The following is a 26,958-nucleotide window of genomic DNA, read 5'->3' on the forward strand; positions in this document are numbered from 1 at the left end:
TTTCTTTCTGAGCATATTCATTTGATTTTTTTTCTTCCTCCCTCTTACACTTTTTGTTGTGCCTTTTTTTTTTTCCCTCCTCACAAGCAGCAAGGGGTGGTGGCGCTGCCTCGTCTTTCAGCTCATCCCTCATCCCTCATATCATCTCTTGGTTTTGGATAAAGGCTGTTCTCTCTCCCACATCTGACAGTATTCTTCCCAGGTGCTGTCTCTCTCCTAGATCTTCCAGGTGTCAGGCACAACAAAGGTGTCACCGATTTCCTTTTTTTTTTTCTTCTTCTTCTTCTCAATTTCTCTCTTGAGTAATGTGTTTTAAGACCCTCAAACGCTCACATCCATTCCAGGTGGATGTTCCGTTTTAGATCAGACAGATTAATTTGCCTGCCAGGCTTGACGCGTCTGCTCATTTGTCTGTGAATAGCTGGCTGTGCCTCTGTTGCTCTGTGTTGATTTGTTTGTATTTGCTTGTCTGCCGCTCCGCAGATGCGTCAGGGTGCGTTCCTGGTCAACACCGCTCGGGGAGGCCTGGTGGATGAGAAGGCCCTGGCCCAGGCGCTGAAGGAGGGGAGGATACGCGGAGCCGCCCTGGACGTTCACGAGACGGAGCCCTTCACGTAAGCCTCGCTTAGAGGGACGGATCGGGTGCACGGGAAGGGAAAGAAAGCGAGAAGCTACACAAAGAGGCAGCTGAGGAGAGAGACAGGCAGGCAGGCAGGCGGGAACTGTGGCAGACGTGACGAGTTAAGGGCACCTCATCTTCCTCTAAAAGGCTCCTTCAGGGCCCTGCAGGTAGATGGAGCGCTCGCTTTGTTCCCCTCAGAGGAAACTAAAACCCGTTAAAGGTGCAGGTGGATGGTCGAGTGCGCCCTCTCCTCCTCGCTCCCATCAGGAGCAAATGGGGTTGTGTTTGTGGGACGTGGTTACGTTGAAAAGCAGCCCTACACGCTTTGAAAACCAATTTGCATTGAAGATTTATCTAAATTTGAAGCAAAGAATTCAGATTGGAAATGCTACTGTGAACACTTATGTAATATTCAGCATCTCCCCGCCACTGCGTTACAGCTCTGAGCCACAATCTCCATTTCTATTTGCACACCAGAGGCCAAACAGCTTGACACGCCTCCCACTTTTCCACCTTCCTAAGAACCGTGTTCCCCCTCTCAGGGGGTAACTGGTGTTGATGTGTTGTTCACGCATCAGGGGCAGTTAGGGAGGTTTGGAGGCCGCTTGTTTCTGGACGGCTGCTCGGCTGACTGGCTGCTCGAGAAGGCTGAAACTCGGCCCGATGGAGCTGGAGCTCATGCTCCGCTGACCCAATATGTCAACAGGGGAGTGTTTCATAACTCTGGCCCTCCATCCCACACAACACGACACTGATTCAGGGCACCGCTGAGGCGTTACACACCGCACGCACACACACACACACACACACACACACACACACACACACACAACCAGGCGAGGTGTTACAAGGATAGAGGGAGAGAGAGCTGCTCTTCAGCGCCGCACGAGAGGATGGAGATGAGGGAGAGAAGTTTTGGAGAAGGAGGAAAGCGATTGTGGCGTGTGTGAATAACAGGATCTGGTGTTTTCTCCCGTTGGCCATGTTTCCAGACAATAGTCATGAAGATGAGACACAAACATTAGACGTTTTAGAAACAAATTGAATGGAAATTAGTTAGAATATCAAGCGAGCTGATTGCACATGAACGGGCTTCGTGATTGCCCCGATGATAAATAACATCTGCCATGTTTGATAATGTCACGCACAGCAAAAAACAAAGAAATGCTCACGGCTGTATTTTAACGCACCGACTTGCACTCGAGCAAAAAATGGAGAAAGCGACGGCGCTCGGTGGAAGTGTAATATCTCTGTGTCAGAACAATCAGTGTTAAAATGTTAATAACTGTTATATTTCTGTCGTTTATTTGGCAAAATTACTTACCAGTGCTCACATTTTGCATCATGTGAGCGTACGAGGCTGAAAGATCCCCTGAAGACACGTTATAAGACGCACATCCGATTCCAAAAGAGTTAAAACACAAATAACAACAGAATGAAATCATCTGCAAACAAACTGTGTTTACCGACAACAGTTTTCTAAAGAGTCCATGCAGTAACATCCTTCATCCAATCATGTGTTCACAAACCTCGCTCCACCCTCGCTTGTGAGTGACACTATCACCTGTTACCAATCAACCTGTTTACCTGTGGAGTGTTCCAAACAGGTGTTTTTGGAGCGTTCCACTTCTTTCCCAGTCTTTAGCTGCTCCTGTCCAAACGTGTTTGAAACGTGTTGCTGCATCAGACTCAGAATAAGCAGATATTTACAAAAATCAATGAAGCTGATGAGGTCAAACATGGGTTTATAAAAATAATAACTATAATAATTATATAATAATAATTTGTGTCACATAACATCCGACTTTACAAATCTTCCTGTCGTCACTGGAGGAAACACACATCTGAGCGCAGCTTTGATTTGACTAAACTCTTCTTCTGTCGTCTGTCTCTGTGTTGTAGTTTTGCTCAGGGGCCCCTGAAAGACGCCCCGAACCTGATCTGCACGCCGCACACAGCCTGGTACAGCGAGCAGGCCTCCCTGGAGATGAGGGAGGCGGCCGCCACCGAGATCCGAAGAGCCATCACGGGTACGAACAGATCTGACATCACTGTGACGTGGCGGCGTGGAATCCTTTTCCACGGCTTCGCAGTCGCCCTCAGTCTGCTGCGTGACCTGTTGCTCGTCTCTCTTTCCCAGATGTCACATTTCCACTTCAGTAGGCCCTGGGCAGCCTTGATTAAATCTGGACCTCCTAATAGATGTCATCATTAGCTCCACGATGCCGCACTGAGCAGAGCGCAGCCTGGGGGGGGGGGGGGGCACCAGAAAACATCCAGATTGTTAAATGATCTTAATTTGCATTTGCGCATCCAAGCCTGATGCGTTTGTCAGTCTGAACTCATTAACGCTTCGGCGTCGCCGGGTCGCTCGTCCCCGTTAACACGCCGCGGCCTTTCGGAGTGTGTGTGTGTGTGTGTGTGTGTGTGTGTGTGTGTGTGTGTGTGTGTGTGTGTGTGTGTGTGTGTTACGCTGGTGCGCTGTTAACTGTGTGTGTTTGGTGTGACAGGCCGAATCCCAGACAGCCTAAGAAACTGCGTCAACAAGGAGTTCTTCGTCACCACGGCACCCTGGGCAGTCATGGATCAGCCGGGCGTCCACCCTGAGCTCAACGGCGCCGCCTACAGGTCAGGACACCTTTCCGTCTGTAGCGTCGTTAAAAGCTGCCCTGCATTGTTTCTGTTAGGATGTCAGTAAAACCTAAAAGCTAATCAGTGTTTTCACAGTGTTTCTAAACAAAATGTCTTTCTTGCTTTGTTAATGAAGAAATTCTCTAGAATGCTGATTCATTTTTCGACTATATTCACTGTTTTAAATGAACTCACCGCCCCTCTATAGATGCTAGTCCCCCTCCCCTGACTTACTGTCCTGTGTAGCAGTAGAAAGGTAACTCTGCTCACCATGTCCCCCCCCCCCCCCCGTGGACTCTTCCTGATCTCAGCATGTCCGCCTCCATGTGCTTCTTTCACGCAGCCAAACCGTTCCGGCCGTAACAACCGGTGTCCCCCAAGACAAAATTATTGCCTAGATCAGGAGCAGGTAAATACGACCATCCGGGCCAACAGCCTCTTTGTCTGGAGGTCCCGGATAAGACCCTCTCACCTGAGCTCACCTGATGTGTGTCCCCTCTATAACCCCCCTCCTAGCACTCACCTGTCTGACTGAACACAGAGTAGAGATGGATGCAGCGAGTGTGGGTTTTGAGTGTCCCAGTAAGCATGACTGGAAGCCATTCAGATGCAGTTTCATGGGTGGAGTCGTGCTTTGTGGTTTCCTTCTTACGGGTTTTTGGGGAAGGAGTCTCTGAACTCTATCGTCCTTTTTCTTCTTTCTGGTCACTGTACGGAGTCCCAGAGGGGTCACGATGGTATTGTTTGCGTTCCCTCTGATCCACAGGAGCGGTTGATGGTCAAATCCAGTTACAACACTGATAGTTTCCTCTGCAGATTTGACAGAAAGGAGAGCTGAGGTCACAACTGGCGTCTGTTACATAATAAATACGACACAGCTCAGCCTTCCTCTGTGGATCAGAGGGAACGCCGCAGCAGTCTCCCGCCGTGATCCTTCAGGGGCGCCGCCTTATTGTGATCTTTCCTCCCATCAAATCTGAGGATTTGCTGCTTTTTTTCCTGTTTTATTGAACACCTTTGAATTCTGAACTGTTGGTCCGACAAAACAATTTTAAGTCATCACTTTGGCTCTCAGAGCTCGTTAACAGTCTAAACCTGTTTTTTGACTAAACAATTAACCATAAAAGCCGAGTAATCGGTAGTTTGCCACACGGTGACACGACACGTTTATGTGGTTGTGTGATATTTTGATGGATTTTTAAAAATACAAAAAACACCTTTCTGCAAAGCTGAGTGTGTTTTCTGATTATTTTCCTGCTCAGGTACAAACTGCATTGACACAATTATCACAGCAACAATAATTTTCATCATTGGTTAGATTTTCTCCATTTAATTGTTCATAAAATGTGAGAAAACTGTGAAAAACGCCCATCACAGGTGATGCATTCAGGTGTCTCGTTTTGTCCAACCAGCAGTTTTAACACCCAAAGATGTTCAGTTTACTCTGATAGAAGTCTTTGAAAACCAGGAAATATTCAGATTTAAGAAGCTGGCATCTCATTTCTGCTTAAAATCCTCGAATGTAAAGCAGTGGAAAGTGACACCTTAAGAGCAGGAACTTGAAATGAGGTTAAAGAGTTTCCTGAAAAAGCTCCGGTGGCAGAAAAGAGCCAGTAGCATCTTCTTCGGTGTTGGGAATGTGGGCTAGTCGACCTGTGAGCAGGCAGCACATCAGAGTCGCTCCGTCTCTGAACACTCACCTCCGACCTTCCCGCTTCCTTCCGCAGATACCCGCCTGGCGTAGTTGGAGTGGCTCCGGGCGGCATCCCGGGGGCGTTAGAGGGCATGGTGCCAGGTGGGGTGCCCATCGCCCACACCCTGCCCTCTGGTACACACCCCTCCCAGGCCCCGTCGCCCAACCAGCCCTCCAAACACGGCGAGACCAGAGAGCACCTCACCGAGCAATAGCAGCAGAGGGGATGCAGAACGGCAACATCTCACCCGACCCGTCGACACTCAGAACCAACCGATCGCAAAGCAACCGACCAACTGGGACCAAAAGACAGTGAAGCAACACAAGCGGCTGCCTGTAAAATCAGTCAGCGACTGGGAACAAGAGCAGTGTTCCGGGGGAATTTGTACTTTTAACGTTTTAGTTTTTACTCTCTGTCTCTTTGGGCTCAGTACCGACTTTACTCTTTGATGATGGTTTTTTTTTTTTGTTTTGTTTTTTCGGGACATGCCTATGATTGTGGACACAGAGTCCAGTGTTTTTAGCGCTCCGGGATTACCCGATGAGACTCTGTCCCGCCCCCCACCCTCCTACACCTCAGAGCTCATGGGAAACGTAGGCCCACATCTCAACACACCTATGGGCGAACAAGAGAAAAACTTTGGCATCTTGTGCTACTGGACCTGATCCTCCCCCCCCCCCCCCCCCCCCCAGCTCCCTCCCCATCCCTCCCCGCCTCTCCTCCACCCAGCTCCAACCCTCCTTATGTAACTAATGTGTGTTGTTTAGGCCCCTCATTACGCCTCAGAAGAGAATTATTAATTTTTTTCTTTCAATCTTTAGTGTGAATGACTAAAAATGGATTATTGACTTATATATATTTATCATTCGTCAAATAAAAGGAAAAGATTGCTCATCAGTTATAGTAATCTAGAGTGGGTTTTAACCCTTTCCTGGCAATAATACATACAGTATGCCGGCTGTCTCAGCTGCAGTTCCATGATTTCACCACTTGAGGGCACTTCTACACAGTATGAGGGATTTCTTCTGCACCCGTGACCATTAACTCCATAAGTTGCTCCAGTATATTTGGATTATTTTTGTAAGCTGTCTGTAGAAAACACTAAACATTCACTTTATACATCTGACTGTAGCTGAAGTTTGAGGTTCTCTGGATTTCGGGGGAGCCGCCGGCTGAGTATTGACCTTTTCCTTTTGGCTGTTGGTGTCAGTGTGAGCTGGGAGGAAGGATTTCTTTCACAACCAGAGAGCAAATAATGAAGTTAGTGTGACTGCATCTGATTCTCCTGTTCACAAACGGACATCTCCGATGACGGACAACCGATCTCATCTTTGCGGCAGCGGCGTGCACACAGCGACCCGCCGCCTGCCCGCCCGCCTGCCGCCGCCCTCGCTTCTTTGAGCACATTTCACACTGAAGACAGGAAAGGGTTAAAGCAAACTTCATTTCTTAATGACTCAGGAAAACACTTTTTTGCAGATATTGTTTATTCCCAGAATTTTGTCTTTGAGAAAAAAAAAAAGATGAGACTAATCTGGTTAGTCTGGATATTTTCTCTCCTCCCTCTTCCTCTCCATTGTGGTATTTTTATATACAAGGCGCATCCCACATTTTTGGTGTTAAAGAGTTTTGAAGAGTCCTGTTAGATTTGTATTGCCTAGTTAAATGTTCCTATAACCATAGTCCTATGTGATCCACCCTCTCTCTTCTCTCCTTCTTATATTTTCTTTGTTCTATCGAAGGCCAGGTTCTTTGGGGCATCCTGTACTCTGTAAGAGCAATAGCAGAAACTCCTACTTAGTGTCCCAACAATAGCAGAAGAGGCAGCCAGCAGTATGTTTTTGTTTTTAGTGTGAGTATTTGTATTTGTTTCTTGTACAAGGTGAACATTTAGCATTCAGTGCAGTTCAAATAAAAGATGCGATTCTGAGAACCAGCTGTCTGTACCGACACTTTTTGTCCTGTATGTTGTGTTACGAGTAGTGTGTTCGTCCCTTTGCTGTAATCTGACGTGAACTTGTAGGTTATCTTTTATCACAGGGGGGCGCCAAAGTGTGGTCAGGTCCCGCTAACAGAAGCAGCAAATGTGTCAGGAGTAAAACCTTAAAAATAAGCCACACTGAAGCTAAAAATTCAACACTAACAAGCTGCTGGCTCTCAGGGGTGAAAGGTCATCTGACCAGTCTGTCATATATTTAACTCAGAGCCGTTTGTTGTCCATTAAGAGTTGTTCAATCCTCGCTGAATTAAGAAAACATTTTCTCCCAGAACTGAGCCTGAGAAGAAGAAATGTACATCTCATGCTTCTGCTGTTCATTAGACATTCCCTTTGTACTACACTGCATCTTAATTACAATGGAAGAGAGCAATTCTGTGTTGCTTTGAATCACAGGATGCTCCCAAAAAGGGCGATGGCAGGAATACAAATGTGTGATTTTGGCCTAATTCTCCCAAAAAAAAACACACCGCGACTGGCTCTTTTCAAACAGGCTTCCTCTTCGCGTGTCAGAGGCATCCATCCTACAGCGATCTGGACTATATTTAGACGGTGCGAGCGGTATTGACTGTGTCCTTGCGTGCGAGCTCAACCACCGAACGGGCGAATCAAATTTTAGAACGACTGCCATCCACCATCAACACAGTCCAACCCAAACATCACAAGAGAGAGAGAGAAGACAAACAAACGGCGACAAAGACGATGCAAGTGAGTCAAATTTAATATTAATGCGCTCTATAGGAAGAGGCAGAGTGTTTGGTTTTCTTTTCCCCACCAGCGTCACCACCACCCGCTCTAAACATGACAACGAGCTACTAAATCACACGTAAAAATGTCAGTAAACTTGTACGCCCCCCCTCCCACTCCCCCCCCCCACTCCCCTCACAGACTGTAGGTATCATCTGTGCAAAATAAAATACTTCAAGACTCAACGGATCAAACGGAACACAGATAAAACGGGGGCAGGACAAAGGCGTCACCTCCGTGCGCTAACTCTCCTAAACAAATAAATAAATCCAACATCAGAGGGGGGTCTGCAGAGGTATCGGCAATCAGGAAACCCGGTGCTCTTTAAACCTTTACATACGCGGATTAAGCATCCTCTCGGTTTTAAGCAAAATTTCTGTCAGGCAATTCTGTAAATGAAATTTCTTATCTAGAGCGGCTTCTGGATTTCCTTAAATAGAGTATATTTTCCTACGCGTCCTAGTATTTCTCTCAGGTCGTGATAGTTATGCTGAAAACAAATAAAGGAGAAATCTGGGCGGAGGACGTGGACTCGATGTGCTTTCATAGGAGCAGTAATCAGGATTCTGGATGTTGGTGCTGGTTTGTTTTCTATCACAGAGCTCACAAACACATGCATTATTACAAGATTTACATTTTGGAGAGAGGAAAAAAAAAAAAAAAGTAGATAGCAACTTTCCCCCGAGCCCACAGTGTCCAGTCTTTTTAGAGCTCTTCCTCTTTTCCCCCTCTCGCTCACTCGTCCTCGTCCTCGTCCTCCTCGCCGTCCGACAGGGAGGCACAGGGGCGGATCTGGCGGTATCTGTCCAACCACTTCTCCACCATCTGGGTGACCAGGGGATGGTTGCGGCGGCGGGAGCTCTTCTGCATGGCTGCCAGCATGCCTCCTTCTGTCACGCAGCAGTCCAGCCATTCCCTCAGCAGCTTCTCCTGCTGCTCCTCGTTGCCCATCTGAGTCGCAGACACAAACACGCAGCCGGATTAAAGACGGGAAACTGCTGGCGGCCGCAGTTATGTATCAGGAACGTAAACATCCACTTCACAACCGCAGGCTGGAAGCAATCTGTGGTCACCTGGCACCGTAATCTGTGCATAAAGCTCAGCGTTTTTGTTTTTTTTTTAACCCAGAAAATCCCTAATTTAATAAAGGAGAATGCTGGTTTAAAATGTTATGTCTGCTGTTTATGTTGTGCTTTCTCCTGCAGGAAGACGTTGAGGAAAGTAATTTAGAGTCAAACAGGTGACTTGCATGAACGAACACGGCTCAGAAAATATTCAGGCAAGATGTAAAATCTGATAAAAACAGGAGGGAAAAATGCAAATAGGAAGCTAATTAGAGTTCCTGTTAGTACGTGAGTTTAAAGTTTGTCTTTAAGTTTTTTATTTAATCAACAAAAATCTAAAGTCTCTACACCTTTTATTTTGAAAGTTGAAAACAAAACTCGGTCCCTACCTCTTGTGCAGACAGGAAGTGAATGTGCAGCAGCTTCCTCTCGCTGTCCACCAGCGGCAAGAAAGTGACCGTGACGTCGTCGTCAGTGTTGAGGTTGGCGCCCGCACCGCGATTGTCGTAGCCGTCGTTCTCCATGGCCACCAGGGCCGAGAAGTGGCCCCGCGTGTAGCCCAGAGCGATGGGGCTCTTCCAGCAGAAGCTCTGCTCCCATAACAGAGGCAGGTACACACCTAAACCACACACAAAGCAAGTCAGGCCAGCCGGCAGCTACGGCACGCCGCCTGGGAGGAGCAGGCCCTGCAGCTGTACGCTCAAATTACAGTGTGCGCCAACGTCAGCCGGGGCCGAGCATCTCCAATCTGACCCGACATCACAAGCGGCCGCGTGAAAACAGCCGGCCCATTGTGAGCGGAGGGGCAGCGCTGTGGTGCTCCTTCAGCAGGGCGCACAGCCTCCGCCCTCCAGCCTCTGCCAGGCCCACTTCCTGCTCCACACACACACACACACACTACCAATCAGCAGACAGTTAGCGTGCAGTGGAGACTGAAGCTGCTGAGTGTTCATCAAAATTACAGACAGACCGAGTTAAAGATATTCTGTGTTACACAGCAGCTGTGCTCCCTCCAGGTCTGATCTACAACTACAGGTTAGAAAACTCAGATGAGGCTGTGAAGGATTGTTTCCGACTCTTGTGATGTGATTTCCAGTCCCTCCAGAGTGGAGGCAGATGCAGTCATTTCCCAAATTCACGGCGTGTTTTTATCCAAAATACTCTGCTTCAATCTAAATTTGATTTCTGCAGGTTTTGGGATATCTGTCGCTGAGTTTTCTGCATCCACTCCCATACACCAGAGGTCACTGATATTTCATTTATGTGTCTGGTCGCACTGAAAAAAGCCGTGTCAGCTTTTTTTCAGGGAGTCTATTTCCCCATCAGAAAGCAGCTCCAGTGAAAACCGAGTGTGAACAGCAAACAGAACCAAACCAGATGCGACAAACGGCGGCTCACCTTGAAATCGAGTGTATCCTAACGTTTCCCCACGGAAACTTTTGTAGTATTTCACTCCGTAGACTATGATCGGTCTGCGAAGAATGTGTGCGAGAACAAAAATGTGGGTCTGCTCCAGGCTGGCCCCGGGCTGAGTGAAGGAAAAAGAAGAACAGCAAAATGACACATCACTCAGGGGTTGTAATAGTATAGACCAACACCCTCCACCCCCCCCACCCCCCCCGTCCTACTTATACATTGAATATTAATAGAACTATAAACGTTGACGAGGGCTGAGACCGCGTAGTGCTGCGATCACATTGCAAATCACATTCCTGTCCTGCACACTGTGAACCTGCAACGCTGCACCTCTGCGTACGTCAGCCAACAACCCCCCCCCAGCTGCACAGCCCGAATAAGCAGCCTGCATAACTGCTTCTACACATACTACAGCTGCAGCGACATATCATGTTGAAAGGAGGCTTTAAAGTCATCCTCACATATGGGGCGGGATATAAAAAGGCAGATCTTATCCTGTGCATCTCATCTCTCCATCACTGTCAAATCCTCCGACGAGGTTTTCACATGGAAGCGTTCGCCGTGTTTGTTTACGCTGCCGGTGGAGTGGCTCTCTGGGCTAAATGCCTGTAATCCCAAGGTCACATGTTGGGAAGGAGCACTGCTTCAGCAGGTGTGCCAGCCAAGCAGATGAGCTGTCTGTCAATCTACCGCTCCATCTTAGGGGGATCTATAATAATTGCTTATGTCCTCCACGTCATTCACACACACGATCCGCCTTCCACAGTGCGACTCTTCCAACTTCCATGCTGTTCACCTCGCCGGGTTCGAGGTTAATGAGCAGCGCTGCAAAAGCAGAGCTGATACAGACACACAGTGTTAAACTGTTTTCATCATTTTCAGCTCCAAAGCAAAGCTTGCAGGTGATGACATTTCATGCCACTAAGATCAAAGATAGACTTGCTTTTAACTACACGTTCGCATGCACCTGACGGCTGCGTCCTCGGAAATAGACGCCGCGTGTGTAAAATGCAGGACGCACACGTCTACGATGGCGCCGCTGTCAGTTTTTCCGCTGTCACCTCAGAATTAAACCAGAAACCTCCTCGAGTGTCGCCATGTTTATTGTTTACATCATGCAAATTAGAAGGTGCTATGCAGTCTGAGCGTGCCCCTCTGGTGTGCCCTCCAGTGGCATCCTCCATAAAACATACGCAGTATTTAAAAGTAAACCTTTAAAAGTACAGTATGTGAATAATCACATGGCAGCCAGTTGTCTTTCTTCGTGAGCCATCCAAGCTATTCCACAGATTTACTGACGGATGTACACAAAAGAAAACCAGCTTTGTAAAGGTTTCTAAGTGCCTTCAACATGTGTGTCCAGCCTTAAGAATCCGCACAATTTGGAGAATGTGAAAATAATAACTGTAGTTATTTCTATAAGAAAAATCCACAGGGTGCCTTTAAACAGGAGAGGGAAGATTTTCTTGTTTACTTTTCCCCCGACAGCAACAACAGGAAGAACAAACAGTCCCCAAAACCACAAAAGAAGACGGTGCAAAGTTTGTTGTGTTTGAGCAACAAATGACAAGTACGAAGGAGAACTTCCTGCATTTCTGTGCCAGGAAGCTTAATGATCCTCTAGGAAAATTCACAGTCACTAAATTATTAACCTGGTGGGATTTCAATTGTTGGCAGACATTTGAATTTCCCAAAAAAAAAAAAAACACAGACCTTTTTGGTCATAAACCTGCCACCAGCCTGTGAGAACGCATCAATTTATATTTATATTGTAAGCATTACTGTCCGCTCATCACTTCTGTCCCCTCATAACACGTTTACAATGCTCGGCCTTTCGATTGATAGTGAACTAGAGGCAGGAAGTGAGTAAGCCAGAAGGAACCTCATAATTACCTGGCTGGCCAGAGACAGGATGAACGCCCAGTCCTCCTGCCACTGCTCCTCTCTCAGGGAGAAATGCAAACCGAAACTCTGCGAGTACCACGACTCCCACTCCTTCCAGCGTGTGTAAAACCTAAAAAAAAAAAAAAAAATTACTTTTTTATTGCATCTATTTTATCACCCTGTAAGTATATAATTGATTTATATGCACGTGATGGACACCACACTCCCTGCATGAGACTTGAGCAGCTCCTCCAGTAACAGACTGCTGCGTTATTACTCATCTTGGCGACAGTATTTTCATAAACTGTACATATTGTACTTGTACACGGACCCGTGCACTTGCGTTTTTTTTATGCAACAGCATTTCTCAAGTGTAATTCAACATATGACACTGGTAGTTTTTCCTCATAAGAATATTGGCAATAGTATTTTTAGAATCTGTACATAATGTAATATACACGGCTCTTCTTCATCCTGTATCCTCCTCATCGTGACACTTCTGTGCCACTGTTTCTGCTGTTTTGCTTTTTAATACTTGCTGGCTGTTAACGGCTTAATTTCCCCGGCGTGGGATCAATAAAGTCTTATTTTATGTGCAGTTTGTTTTGCTCAACAACCAGACTTGTCGGACAGAAAGCCGTGCACGGAGAGCAAACATTTAACATTCATAAAACAGTGTTTCACATAAAAATCTAATGCAAAGAACGACCGCATCAAACACGCTGAAAACACTTGGACATAATAAACAAAATCATCTGCATGGCCATTACAATACACATTAAAAAGAGAACATTTCCTCCACGTCTTACCTTACTAAGTAATCAAACCTCCTGTATTTGACTGTGTGAGGGATGCATGTAAATATCCTGAGGAAATGCTTCCTCTCTGAGCCTCCAAGTCAAATTATCAAAACCACTAACCTCCTGGCAGGGCAGGGCTGCGTTGGCAGTCCACCAGCTGCTGACAACCTGTCAAACCTCTTTTAATCTATCATGTGACCTTCATATTTAAGAAATGAATTATAATGGTATGACACTGAAAGGCAGGTAAGCCAGAAATGCAACATCTTTTTGTCAAATCTTTTTTGGGGCGAGCAGCAACTGTCACCTCACCAGTATTCAAGCTTTTGTTTTTATGCTGATGACACACAGCTTTTTCATTCAGATGTGCAGGGCTGGGTGTCTCACCAATGGGAGCAGTCGTGCAGGCTGTCATGGAGGGTCTTGCGGAGAACGGAGTCCTTGTCATAGATGCCCCAAGTGGCCTGTAGAACAGAGTCTAACAGACAGTCTCCGGCTGTGCGGTTCCACAAGGCGTACAGACGACTGTCCAGGCGTGTGCCCGGCTCCAGAGACCAGTTGATGACGGGAGGTTCTTCTTCTAACTCTAAAACACAGACAGACAGACAAGGTGTGAGGTGTGGGCTGAGGGCACCAACGGCAGCACAGGGTCGATCAAGCCTTGCGTAAAGCCTTTCCACTTTTGCTCAGCTTTGCAGGGGTTGTATTTTTTTTTTCCTCAGCTTGCACAAACGCACACTACCTCGATCTGTTTACAAAAACTGACGTGAAGATGAAGATGTTGAGTGTTTCAGGTATGAAACTGCTGCAGCTGGGCGTTAAGGAATCAAACTGTGCGTCACCTAACCTGCTTTTCAGCATTTCACTGTCCTTCAGCAATATTATTAAACACACCTTTACTGCTTCTTCAGCTACTTTGTGCTCAAAACCAAAAACCAAGAGCACCTCTCCCCAGTAACCCACTTTATGGAGGCTTAAATAGGTCACAAGACTCGTCTGATGCAACAAACAAACCCACATGTATGTTCACTGGTGCTCACACATGCAGCGCAGTGCAGTCCTGGGAGTGTGTCGCTGGTTAAATGTGAGGCAGGCAAAGCAGTGAGCTCAATTAACCTAATTAGAGAAGGTTTTGAAGGTGAAGCAGGAGGCTGTGAGCCGCTTGAACACGGAAGATCACAAAAGCAAATGCTGGTTTTTAGACCCAAGTCACGGCCAGATGGTGAATTGCATGTGTAGATACAGACATGAATACATCTTGAGTACCTTTCTGCACATCTCGATCCAACACCTCATCAAACAGCTTCTCTTGGACAGCAGACGGCAAGTCCTCTATGTCTGCAGAGACACACGGGAAACATATTATGTTTTCATGCTCATTATAAGCTAATGGTACGCAGCACCAAGGGCAACAGAAACGCCACAGTAATGACACACAGAGGGGATGTTCTTTGCAATTCCATTCACTGGCTGACATTTTGTCAATGGCACACTGTAAACACAAGCTCTGTACAGCATGTTGTATTTGTGTGTGTATTGAACTGTGCACACACAAAGCCAGAACACTGGTGGCTATTCTCTGGCTCAATAGTGAATGGCACTGGCTTTGTCTGAAAGAGAAAGCGACAGAAACAGAGGGAGAGCGTCCTGCAGCTGGCCTCGAGCCAATTTCAGTCTGCAAAGAAATACTTGGCATAAGAGGGAAAAAAAAAAAAATTCAAATCTATCAGTGGAGCCTGCATAATCTTTCATCCCAGCGGCAATGGCAGCTCTGAATCAGAATACAACTGGTAGCTCTGAAAAAGCAAAGTGCATGTCATTTCAGCGACGCCACTACGCCACAGGGACGGGACGCCGAGCTGCTGTTTCCCTGAGCAATGCTGCACAACAAGGCGAGCCGTCATTCCTCCAATTCTCAAGTGAGGGGAAAAAACATCCCAGATCACACACTGAAATGCTGCACATTTATACTGTTTGGGGGGGGAAATTCTACAGATGTGCATGAAATTTAAGCATGAATACAAGCCCCCTCCAAAAAAAAAAAAAAAAAAATCAGAAAATAAAGATTTTTTTCCTTTCTACTCCTGCAGAGCAAATGTAGCCTGCAGTGTCAACGTCAATCATTATCTGAGGGCTTCAAAAAGACAAACATTAAAGTCAGCCAAATCTATTCAGAGATAAACAGAGGTGTTAGATTACACACACACGCAAGGAAGTCCAAAAAGGGAAGTGACGTTGGGTACCTGCAGGCAGGGTGAATGTGACCAGGTCAGTGAGGAAGTAACAGGCGAAGTCTCCTTTGCGTTGATGTAGCGAGGCTGCAATCTCCCTGCGGATCTGCTCCGTCAGCTCGGGACACACCAGGGAGGGGATGCACTTAGCTGCCTGCTGGCTCACCTGAAAGACACCCAGGCAGATTCAGCGGAGCTTCACACAGACCACGGGTCAGATTTCACTTGTGTTCATTCACTGAGACACACACTGTACACACACACATTCTGTGTATTGTCATAGTTTGCATTGGTGGTTGAGTGAACTCATTAAACAGCACATTGCTGAATAAGACTCTTTCCTCTTTATATATACACTCAATTGCCAATTTATTAGGAACACCTAACCAGAAACAATGCAAACAGTCATATCGCAGACTAATGTTAACCATGAAGGTTGTTGTTCAGTTTTAGAGAGCTGTTGGTGAGTGCATGGTTGTAGTTTGTCGTGCTGCTGAGTCTAACATTCGACCTCCCTCGCTGATAACAGGCTGCATGTATTTGTCATATTGAGGGTCGAATCCTGCCGTACGCAGCGAAGAGGCCAGCTTTCTCTCCCGGCCTCAGAGACCTGTTTCACAGCGCGGCCCTCTGTGCCTTTCCTAATCGTTGCTTGCCCTCCTTGCAAACCACATCAGCTCTGTGGCATCACGCCCATTAGGAACCAGTGACAGGACTGCAGCCAGGCTAATCCTCCACCTAATCCTCAAAGTGCACTTCTGCTGTAATTATAGGCATTATGGGCATCTGCTATATATCGTCTACTCTGGCGCAGAACAATTATAGACCGATGTGGTTGACCGGGAGAAGTACAGAGTGGCATCAAAATTACAGGAAAGCTTCTGACATTTTCTTGTGTAATAAAAGCAATTTTACTGTCAGGATTTGTAAAATGCATGTAAAGGAGGTCACAAGATTACTGGTAGTTATCCATTCCTTTTCACAAGCACCTGAAATCCACATGCATATCTTGTTATAGGAAAATTTACAGTCTGATTAAACTGGTAATTCTGCTACTTGGTGTAGTCACGTGCAGAAATATGTGCGTAGAAAGGGACAACCTGTTAAATAAACTCCTTTTTGGGTCCACTTTCTCAAAGAAGCTTTACTTCCAGTAGGGTGGCGCAGACAGACTTAATCTATCAGGACGCCTACCTCTGTGAGCAGGATGGCCAGCATGTCCTGCCTCTGGAAGCGGATGGCCAGATGGACCAGGGTGAAGCCTACATCAAACGCAGACGAGCGGTTGAGGAGCTGCACCTCGTCAGCAGTGAGCTGCCGGGCGATGTCCCCGCCGGACGACTTGTAGGCCTCTACTGCCGCCAGGTCTCCCTCCACCACGCCTGCAGCCGGGGAGAGGAAGAAGGAGGAAGGAAGGTCAGAAAATGGGGCACAAATGTTGGCACCGAAACATGAAAGCGGATCAGTGCCTCAATATACAGTCGCTTTTCCAGGAATTCATTCACACGGGCTGTTTAAGTTAGATGGAGATGACACACATCCACGTTGTTTACAATCTATGTTTAAGGAGGAAAGGACACCTTCAACAGCTAATGCATGTCAGCTGCTGTCATCACAAGGCACACACACATTTGCCAGTTAGTTAGGCACAACGTCTATATCAATGAGTGAAGAGTTGATGTTAGAAAAATGAAACACACTGACCAGCGCTACACCGTAGGACCGGAAATTTGATATATATAAAACAATTTCAACAAAAACTAAACATCAGAACCTTCATGCAGGCAGTATTTATTGCAGCTGTATTAGACGGCATTAGCTTAAGCTAGTGTAGTGCATGTGAACCTGCTCTGCCAAATACTTGTGTTCCCTGTTCAAACACAACTGCAAAGAAAATAAATTCATGTAGAAAGACATGGGAATCCTTTTAAAACAGGCCTATTCTTTGTAAACGGATTAGACTGGCTGTTGGAGCGGTTCCAAGCCCACGTCCTTGCTTGTAATAGAGGCTAGATGGAACAGACAGCTTGGCATGTTGAATGGAAGAACTGCAGAAATATCCATCAGACCGCTAACACATCATACTCTTCAAAGTCAAAAGAAATTAGCATGACATACGTAACAAAGGACAAGAGTTAAACACAAAAAGAATTCACGGTGAGCAGAGCTCTCCAGCTCTTGACGTCAACCCACAATTCAGATGACTTCTGGATGTAGCCACCAGCTAACCCAGAGCGAGAACAGTTATCACACTGTCACGACACAGAGGAACAGACAGAGCAGTGTAGCTTATAATGCAGAGCTATCAGAGAACTGCGTCAGACAGAGGACAGTCTGTGCAGATTAGAGTCCTCCCCCTCCTTTGGACCTCGTAGTCTCAACATCTGTTACGAGTGAAATGAGCGGCAGGCAGCTAGGTAGCACACTAAACACTGTAGCGCTGGCTAATTTTACTAGACTGCCTTATATGCGGATGTTCTTCCAAGGACAGTTACCTTGACAGAACCTGCACTGGAACATGCCAAGAACGCCTGGTCTCCTTTTACACATGCTGGGTGAACACAGATCCGTAAATAGATGCTGAGCGATCGCGCTGGACACCTCATTAAGACGTAAATAATGCGATAACCTGTTCTGCAAGTGTATGAATACAGTTCATACGATAATTTGCTTGGTTTAGGTCAAAGCTGTCATGACACAGACCTCAGCCCGTGTCCAATTCCACTCTTCACACAGTATGCAGAGCATTCCCACTATGAAACGGTCATCATTAAGTATTCTTGAGTGCCCTGTTTACGCGTCTCACATTGCAAAAGAACGTCCTGATGAAGGCCTTAGGCTGAGGTGCATTGGTGAGATGGAAAGGATTCTTTCAGTTAGTCAGCCAGTGTTGCTGAGTTGTTGTTTTCTCACATTTGGCCCGTTGTTACCCAAGCACCTGGTTGGCTGGTGAGGCAGCAGCAGCACACAGTGTGCAACGCGGTGCACAATAGAAATGGCGGGGGCATCCTGGTAGCATAACGGTTAAGCGCATACCACAGAACCACAACGTCCACAGTTCGATTCCAGCACAGGACCTGTGTTGCATGTCACACCACTCTCTCACTTCACCTGTTCCCTGTCCACCTCTACACTGTCGTACTGACAGGAACTGCTCACTCAAAAAGCAATGTGTTTACACTGGATACTGGCAAAAATAAAGTATTAAACATGTGGACGAAAACTCACCTCTCTCTCTCTCTTTAGTTTTAAGACTCGGACAGTATTTTCATCTTCAAGAGCACCTTGAACCTGGACTTGCAGTATGTGCAACTGTTTGAGGACTCGGTCTCTGCACATAACGTGTACTTTACAGTCTTAATAAATGGTGTGAAACTGGGATACATTCTAAAACCCTGTATGTCAGGAGGAGTCTAGACAACATCAGTCTCAAAATGGGGCGTTATGAAAATCAAGTGTGATAATATGTTGTTTTATCTCAGGGGTGCTCAAACTTTTTTCCCCTGGTGGGGCAAAACTAGAACTTAATGGTGGAAACACCAATTGTTTCGTATTGTCAGGAGGCAAAATGGAACGAGGATCCCAAGCTCTCTTAATTGACTGACTTCCTGCTCACATTACGAAAAACAATTCTTTGACGTGCAAATGTGGCCCCCAGGCCCCACTTCGACCAGCCCTGTTTTACCTCGTGTGCTGTGTAATAGTGGAAGGCAACCAGTTCTGCAACCAGTATGCCTCATGTCAGAATATTTAGCCTTCTCCCTCCAGGTCTGACAAAGCGCTCCTGATCCCAGACGTTTGTCTCTGGCCCCTCCATTCTTACCACCTTCACACACTGCCACTGCAAAACTTAACAGCCCAGAAGGAGCTAATAATGTCTGTGACCACAATTTCTGCAAAACTGACATTACCATTTTGGGTAGAATTTTGCAGTCACGAGTGGCTGACGTTTGTTTTTTAGCCAATCAGATAAAAATTCAGCTGATCAACGAGATGTTTTCCAGTGCTTGAAGGCAAACACACAGAGCTCCCTCTCAAGTTTGTTTTTTCTTAAAGAACCGCACTAATCACATAAACTGTACAAAACATCATGAGCCACACACGGCTGTAAGCATAACACGTTCACACAGACAAACATCATCCGTGAGACCCGCCAGTCAAAGCCTTTGAGTGAAACAAAAGAACAATATTACACAAACACAGTCTGCTTCCTTTCGCGGGAAAGTCGAATCAATGGGATCATCTCATTTTGGCCCAAATACAGAGCACTGAAAAAACAGTAGAGCAGAAATGTGTTGAAACAGTAGAGCGAAGTGAGATCAAGTTGTGAGACCTGAGGAAGTGTTTGGCTTGGCCATAAAGTGCAGCTCGACTCAGGCACTTCCTCCACTGACAAACCCTTTGAAGAGCCCAACTGTAGCACGAGCAACAGAACTGAAAAAAGTCAGCTGACATGGTGTGAACAAAAAGGCACAGAACTAAATAAAAGGGCTGGAAATGTCCAGATCTGACAGATGCAGGACAAAGATGAAAAACAAACCGCCTCACTGTGGCATAAGAGTAATGTTTTCTACACCACAACAACAAGCTGCAGAGGGCAATCAGTGCAAAGGTCAGGAGGACGCTGATCATGTGCTGCCTTCATGCTTTTTTTTTTTTTTTTTGCTTTTTGCTTTTTTGTTGACTGGTGTTCATGTCTTGTCAAGGCTATTTTTGCCTCTTAGAGGCCCCTGGTCAGGACATAAGCACCAGTGTTTACAGGGTGTGTTGACTGCGAGCCAGGAGAGTCTCTCGTCCACGGGCTCCGGTCTCTCTGCGCTGCCCAGACGGCCCATTCATCCCCACCGGCTGGGAAGCACTCACACCCTCTCAGTTTCTCAAAGACACTCTCAGTGGCACAGCAAGGGCAGCTAGGGGTTCAGTGATGAGCTGGATCAAATTCCTACTAGCCATTTAGCTATAATGCTGCCATTTAGCATCATTAATGCTTTGTTTATGGCAAGTATCATCACCCTGCAGCGGATATTGTCCACCTGACAGCACTACCTTGTGAAATTAAACCCTTCTCCAGGAGCTTGCCAAGCTCATGTTTTGCAAAATTCCTGCTGTACTATAATATTTGGAGCCTAAACAATGAGACGTGCTGTCATTCATCAATAAAAACACCAAGTGGATCACACTGCTGTGCAGGCCCGGCCTTCGCAGGGTGAGGCACCATCTGCACTGCACTAAAGTAGAAGTAAGCAGAAGCTAAATGTTTTGCCATTGGGACAAAAACAATGAAAGGGTTGGCTCTGACTGGAGCGCTCTGCTTTGTCATCACTGGGCATGACATCATGGAAGGAAACAAAAAGCTGGTGTGACAATAGAAGTGTTGTTACAAGGAAAAACATGGAAGGAGTATGGATTCTTTGAACCAGTAAGACTATTCAGGGGAGCCACAGAGGGAAACGCAGGGGAAAAAAAAGTATTCTCACACATGATCAGAGCCCAATTCATACTTTGACTACTTGTAATCACTGCTATGGAATGCACAGGTCACACTACAAACAAAGAATGGAAAAAATAAGGCTGTCTTGTTATTATTTTCATTAGTGAGTAATCTCTTGATTACTATATATATATATATATAGACAATTTTAACTATACAAAACAGAGGAAAGGAGCAAATCCTCACATCTGAGAAGCTGGGATGAGATGTTTGGCTTTGAATCGATTATCCACTAATCACTTCATCCCCGTAATGACACATAATAACGTACAAAAACTCACCAGCACATGCATTGAGGAACAGCCAGTCTGTTTTCTTCATCCGGTTTCTAATCTGCTTTAACTTCTTGAAGTCGACCTCTTGCTCCTCTTTGCTGCTCATGGCTCCAGCTGCGAGCTCTATTCTCTGGAAGTCCATTTTGACACTGTCTTCCCTCTTGGGCATAGTAGGGGACCTATTTTGGCCCTGGCCTCCGCTGCAACTGACCCTCCACCGGGCCCTGTCCTGCTCATTGATCATGGGTGTCGGCTCTGCGGACTCGGCCAGTTCTATGGTTTCCTGGTTGCTGGGCTTGGGGTGGTCGCACACCACACACTTAGTAGTTTTGGGCCAGTTCTGGTAAGTGCAAGCTGCGCATGTCCAGTGCTGCTGATGGGTGTTGAGTCTGTTTCTGTCATTGTACTCCTCACAGGTATCCACGGGGGAGTGGAAAGCAGGACGGCAGCCCGCATTGGAGCCTGAAGTATGGGGGGACTCGGTGGGGCTGCTGGTCCGCGGTCGCTGACACAGGCACTGCGTGCAGCGGATAGCTCGGGGCCAGTTCAGGTAGGTGCATATCTGGCAGGACCACTTATTGGCAATCTCAGCCATGCTGGCTGATTTGACTCTTGGCCTAGCGCTGGAGTCAGGGCAGATGAGGAGACTGCTGCCACTCTCAGTTCTGGGAGGGTCCCACTCCAAACTGGGATCCAGATCAGGGCTGTTCTTGTAAGGTTCCTCTGTGATGATGGGACCCCTCGACCTATGTGCACGGCACATAGTGCACTTGACTGCAGATGGCCAGTTTTCATAGGTGCAGTAGTCGCAGACCCACTTTATCTTCTGCTCCGTCATTGTGGATCACTTTGGATAGTCACACTCTGGAGATAAATGCAGATTTGTGGCATAAACATACTGAATCATCTTGAAGGTCAATAAATGTGATACACTTAGTGTGTGTTTTAGACAGATAAATGAATTTAAGAGATTTGATAGTATGTGTTCCAGCAGTCTGTCAACTAACTTACATCTAGTCAGGCATCTTCAATGACACTGTCAGCCTGAGCCTGTGTTGTGATTGAAACGCTAAAATTGCCAACCAGCTGTTCATTATCATAACAGCACGGAGTGTGGAGAACAGCTTGGCTTTAAGTCACATGACGGGTAGCTTTATTGCGTTACTATATAATTATGCTCACTGTTTAGTGTTAGCCTGCTAGCTAGCAAGCTAACCACCTAGCGTACATAGCTACGGTCAATTTTAACAGTTACCGAACATTCGATAAAACGTATAACCATCGAGTATGTCATGACCCGGAATATACGAAGAAAAATATGTCAAACTCTTACCGTTTCGCCGCTGTGCTCGTTTCTCAAGTGCTGCTGAAAACCACAACAAACCCTTCTTGTACAGTCCCCCCTCCTCCTGCTCTGTCAAACCTTTCCCAATCCGAGTTATTTCGACCCCTTTGGTCTCTCACATGTTTACCTTCATGGACACATTAACTTCTCGCAGGATAAACCGCACCTTGGCAGAGCCTCTGTAGTCCTTGAATCATGGTATAAATCCGCGACACTCCATGGTTTACATTGCCTCCGTCTTGTTTAATGGCGGCGACAGTGAGACAAATGAGTAGCAGAGCCAAAATAAACGCTTGCTTGCCTTCGTCACCAATCATCTGGCTCAGCGCTCAATGCGATTGGATAAAGGGAAGTACTGTGTTGCCTTCAGGAGCCATCGGAAATATCACAGCCGCTCAGACATAAAATATGTGAGGTTCAAGAGAACTGTGAGAGTTGAAATTAAGGGATGGAAAGTGTCTTGTTACATAAATACTTTGTGTAGTTGCTGAGATTTTAGCCCATTATGTTTAGTTTGCACACTGAAACACCACATTCTTATATTATATTATGATTAAAAAAAACACACTTGGACGTTTGACCAAGTAGTTCTGAAATATCCGAGTTTATGGAAACCTAAAGATTCGCTGCTCGCAGAGCTTGTCTGATGAAATTAAGCAATTTGATTATATCAATAAAACATTATCTAGATGTAGTCATAACTAGTCTTATGTGCCATTTCTTCTGCAGAACGGAAGTCGTACATCTGGAAGCCCTTGTTATGAATTTATTTCTTACACACTAAAATCGATAGAGACTATATCAGGATGGAAAGAAACAAACAGGGTTTTATGTGTAGAAAAACAAAAATGTTGGAAGAGGTTTTTTTGTTTGTTTTGTATTGTTTTGTTTTTGTCTGTTATGATCACGTTTATTGACCTCTAGGTTATAACACTGGCTATTTTAAAATGTTGGAGCGGCACACCTATATATTCAATACTCTAACACGCCCACAGAATACTGTAATTGTAATTGAATATCACGTATCACACGGTGTCACAGGACTAAATTAAAAAAAGGGCATGGGTCGCTGGACTTTAGGACACGCCTCGTGTCAAAACGTCACAACCAAACATGGCAGCGTATTTGAGCCGGTTACACCACATATCGCTCCACGTTTCCAACGTGGAGAAAATCGCCAATGACCTCGTTTCCAAATTCAAGTTTAACGTCTTTGCCACCAAAGTGACCGGCGGTTCCCGGCAGCTGGCTCTCAAGAAAGGAGCCGCGGTTTTCGTCGTGAATGAGAGACCGAAGCAGAGCTGCGCTAGACTCAATGAAGAGCTGCTGGTCGAGAGGTATTCACCTGATCCGCAGGGGGTCAGAGAGGGTAAGCATCAGTCTCTGAAATGCCTTTACGATGTCAGCGCGCCGCACGCGGTGGACACTGTGAGCAACGTGTGCTTCGAGGTGGAGGATGTGGAGAGGTCATTCAGGGACCTTAGCCGCCAGGGATGCGATTTCCTGGTGCCTCCCACCACGCTTCAGGACGAGAGAGGCCGTGTCACCTACTCGGTGGTTAAATCCATCGTGGGAAATGTGTGCCACACGCTCCTTGACAGGACCAAGTATGAGGGACGCTTCTTGCCCGGGTTTGATGTCATTGACAGGGACTGCAGCTCGGAGGAAGAGGACATGTCTTGTCCAGTCACACATTTTGACCACATAACTTACGCCTGTCCCAGAAGGACAACCCACCAGATCATGAGGTGGTACGAGAAGCTCTTTGGTTTTCAGAGGTTTTTCATTGATAGGTAAGAAAGTGTTGGCATTCAGTGGTATATACTTATTTCAGTCAACTCAATGTGAGTGTTACGGTTAACCTGTTTGTTCTTGTGAGCAGTAATGAAGATGTGGACGAAGGTTTTGTCATAAACCAGGAGGGCATTGGCTTACGTCTCACCGCCATGGAGTACTGGAAGTGCAGCAAAGCGGGCATCGTCCTCCCGTCCGTGCACAAAAAAGAGCCTGACTGCAAGTTTGTTATTGCAGAATCACTGCCTGAGCAAGGTAAGTGGAGCCAGTCCCATCGTCCCAGGCACTTCATTCCTGCCATATCTGATGATACTGCAGCTGATCACTGTGTGCTTGCACTTGTTCCAGGCAGGAATCAGGTTGACACCTTCTTGGAGAAGCACAGGGCGGCAGGGATCCAGCACATTGGGATGTACACGAAAAACATCGTTTCTACTGCGCATGTGATGGCTCAGGCGGGTGTCCAGTTTTTCTCGCCGCCTCCTGCCTACTACACCAAGGTCTGGCTGACTCTTACAGAACTCATTCTTCACAACAAATGAACTAATACTGAATTGCGGCTCCATCTTTTTTGTGCAGTTTCACTTGGTAAACAAATGAAGCCGTTTGTGTGGCTGATATCAGACAGTATAGAACATATTTTTGCAAACGTGTCATCCTCTCCTGTGGTTATCAACTCTTTTACCTGTGCTGTGACAGGTGGGGAAACAGCAGGAGATAGAGGAGGCAGGACACAACCCCCAGGTACTGGCGCAGCATGGGATTCTCCTGGACACAGACCTGCACCAGAATCCCTCATCACAGACCGCATCCAGAGAGAACAGAAGGTGAGAGGCCATCGAGCGCTCACCTCTTTAAGCCATGCGGTGTGTTTTCTTATGGAGGGCTGCTTTTACCTGTCTTTCTGTTCTGAATGCTAAGCAGCTTCACATTTTTTTTTATATTAGATTCAACAGCAGTGTTTTCCATAAGTGTTCTGGAGCCATAGAATCACCACCAAAGCATCATGGGAGCTCTATTTGTTGAATGCCTACAAAGAAACTGGTGTTTATCTACGTTAAAATGGCAAGATGTTCAGGTTTTCCTGTCCAGTACAGTAATAAATACCCATTTAATTTGGAATATGGGCGTTTGTTTGTTTTTTTCTTAGCTTTTTAGAGGATAAAATGAAAGAAAACCTCCATGAGAAACTTTATTTAGCAATGAAAGCAAAGAGAACAAAGCAGGGCCAGCTCTCCATAAACTGCAACACATCTCCTGTCCAATCATTCACAGACCAACAAAAGCGTCCTGACTGTCATCATCTGATTCCAGGTACCTCCTCCAGGTGTTCACCAAGCCCATCTTCACAGAGGACACCTTCTTCCTCGAGCTGATAGAGCGACGGGGGGCGACAGGTTTTGGAGAGGGCAACATCAGGGCGCTGTGGAAGTCGGTGCAGGTGCACATGGAGAAGGAGCAGGCGGAGAAACCTGTGCAAACTTCTCACTATTAGTCACTCCACACATTTTAACTGAGGTTGTTTTATGCCGTGTGTTTTTTATATGTTGAAGTGAATGCACTTGTCAGAGAAAGAAAAGGTGTAAAATGTAAAAAAGATGTAGTATATTTATGGAAGAGATTTCCACAAGTGCTGGCTGCTTCAGGAGTTACTGGTAAATATTGAGTTGCACTAAAGCCAAAGTCAACATTATATATTACACTAATGCCTACCTTTGAATATGACTGAGAGATGAAATCAACAAAATGGTGCAAATATGGATTTGAATGTGCTATGTTTGAAATGTTGCGGCAACAAATTCGCTTGATGTCGCAGCAAAAGAATGTTTTCACTGCGTCGAATCAAAGCAAGTGACTGACTCCAGAGCAACTGCTCCTTAATAAATCTATTACTCACAGCAGAGCGTGAAGGCCAGCTACAAAAACTGCAGTGTTTCTCAGAATGTGTGTGTGGTCCAAATTTCAGACTAAGAGCTCTTGAAATCTCTGAGGCCGTCTTGGATATTGGACTTTTTTGTGTCCCTCTGCAGCTTTGGTTGCATCTTATTTAGCTAATAACAGTTCTACATTGCAGAAACATGCTATCAGGCTGTGAGGTATGACGTGTTGTTGTAGACTGAACCACCTAACAGTAAACAAAGTGGGGGAGATTTGACCGACCACGACAGTAAAATGCTACTTTCTGCATGATGAGCACTTTGGTAAGTCCCTTTTGATGGCAATAGTCACATAAGGAAGACTTTGAATAGACGACTGGAGTATTTTTCCATTGTTGCTAGTTTTAAGTAAAAGACTAGAATACATTGAAATGCTGCTTACAAGACCCTGAAAGGAGTAAATCTACTTATTTAGTACTTTTACTTTCAATACTTAAGTGTTTACAAGTTTTTGAATGCAGGACTTGTATGTAAGAGGGTTTTCAGTGTGGTACTGCTACTGTCATTGTCTACATGCAAAAAAAAGACAATAGAAAGGATACAAAATAAAGTCAACTGTACATATACAGTATATGTACTGTATACACAAAAAGTGTATAAAAATAAAGCTGCCTTTGGAAGAATGGTTCAGTTTCTCAATGGAAGTTGTCATTTCCCCATCAAATATCTTTTTACCCCTCCATATTTAATTTCTAAAAGATTAGCCTGATTTAGGACGGCTAGTTAACATACTTTGCCTCATAATGATAAAAAAAAAAAACTTTTTCTAAATACCTCACTCACACGGTCACTCATGAACCGTTACTGGAAGAACAGCTGCACCTTCTTCAGATGCTGTGGAGGTTTTAGCAATGTGCATGCTTTGGCAAAAACACTGCTTTGGAGCCTCTTAGAAGGGATCACCAAACCCACAGAGATGTGCCAGTTCAATTAACTTGGCTATAAACATTACAGGCGAGGATTAGTGGGATAGATGAGAGGCAGTGAAATTTAGATGGCGTTATACGACAACCATATGGTCCTCCTGTGTT

The 26,958-nt window shown here is 45.9% G+C and overlaps 3 protein-coding genes across 9 annotated transcripts in view; 2 read left to right on the top strand and 1 right to left on the bottom strand.

Annotated features, from left to right (window-relative positions):
- LOC143338812 (C-terminal-binding protein 2) overlaps positions 1–6,880 on the top strand; it is a 92,808-nt gene extending 85,928 nt beyond the window's left edge. For 4 of the 7 annotated variants that reach the window (XM_076759563.1, XM_076759560.1, XM_076759564.1 and 1 more), the window contains 4 exons: positions 484–614; positions 2,525–2,652; positions 3,133–3,250; positions 4,981–6,880. In XM_076759563.1, the coding sequence (XP_076615678.1) occupies positions 484–614; positions 2,525–2,652; positions 3,133–3,250; positions 4,981–5,161 (558 nt within the window). In that variant the 3' untranslated portion in view covers positions 5,162–6,880. Of the gene's footprint in view, positions 1–483; positions 615–2,524; positions 2,653–3,132; positions 3,251–3,596; positions 3,663–4,980 lie in introns of all 7 variants that reach the window. The other 3 variants (XM_076759566.1, XM_076759567.1, XM_076759562.1) reach the window with 2 other exon arrangements.
- A 766-nt stretch (positions 6,881–7,646) lies between these two features.
- zranb1a (zinc finger, RAN-binding domain containing 1a) lies at positions 7,647–22,483 on the bottom strand. Its single transcript, XM_076759569.1, has 10 exons — positions 22,185–22,483; positions 20,858–21,715; positions 16,280–16,467; positions 15,098–15,251; positions 14,121–14,192; positions 13,242–13,440; positions 12,064–12,184; positions 10,153–10,282; positions 9,144–9,373; positions 7,647–8,641 (listed from the first exon to the last, which is right to left on the bottom strand). The coding sequence occupies exons 2-10, from the start codon at positions 21,687–21,689 to the stop codon at positions 8,426–8,428; spliced, it is 2,142 nt and encodes a 713-aa protein (XP_076615684.1). The 5' UTR covers positions 21,690–21,715; positions 22,185–22,483; the 3' UTR covers positions 7,647–8,425.
- Positions 22,484–23,221: 738 nt separating this feature from the next.
- hpdl (4-hydroxyphenylpyruvate dioxygenase-like) lies at positions 23,222–26,554 on the top strand. The gene is made up of 5 exons (XM_076760091.1): positions 23,222–23,989; positions 24,079–24,245; positions 24,339–24,490; positions 24,690–24,817; positions 25,305–26,554. Exons 1-5 carry the CDS (start codon positions 23,310–23,312, stop codon positions 25,483–25,485), a joined length of 1,308 nt encoding a protein of 435 aa, XP_076616206.1. The 5' UTR covers positions 23,222–23,309; the 3' UTR covers positions 25,486–26,554.
- The last annotated feature ends 404 nt before the right edge of the window (positions 26,555–26,958 follow it).

This window comes from Chaetodon auriga, chromosome 20 (genome assembly GCF_051107435.1).
Source record: "Chaetodon auriga isolate fChaAug3 chromosome 20, fChaAug3.hap1, whole genome shotgun sequence".
In the NCBI taxonomy this organism is placed as follows: domain Eukaryota; kingdom Metazoa; phylum Chordata; class Actinopteri; order Chaetodontiformes; family Chaetodontidae; genus Chaetodon; species Chaetodon auriga.

Coding starts and splice junctions, on each gene's coding strand:
- hpdl (XM_076760091.1), top strand. CDS start 23,310: ATGGCAGCGTATTTGAGCCGGTTACACCACATATCGCTCCACGTTTCC. Junction 23,990..24,078: donor CAGAGGTTTTTCATTGATAG/GTAAGAAAGTGT, acceptor TCTTGTGAGCAG/TAATGAAGATGTGGACGAAG. Junction 24,246..24,338: donor AGAATCACTGCCTGAGCAAG/GTAAGTGGAGCC, acceptor CACTTGTTCCAG/GCAGGAATCAGGTTGACACC.
- zranb1a (XM_076759569.1), bottom strand. CDS start 21,689: ATGACGGAGCAGAAGATAAAGTGGGTCTGCGACTACTGCACCTATGAA. Junction 10,283..12,063: donor TCCTGTCTCTGGCCAGCCAG/GTAATTATGAGG, acceptor TCCTTCACTCAG/CCCGGGGCCAGCCTGGAGCA. Junction 9,374..10,152: donor AGGATACACTCGATTTCAAG/GTGAGCCGCCGT, acceptor TGTGTGGTTTAG/GTGTGTACCTGCCTCTGTTA.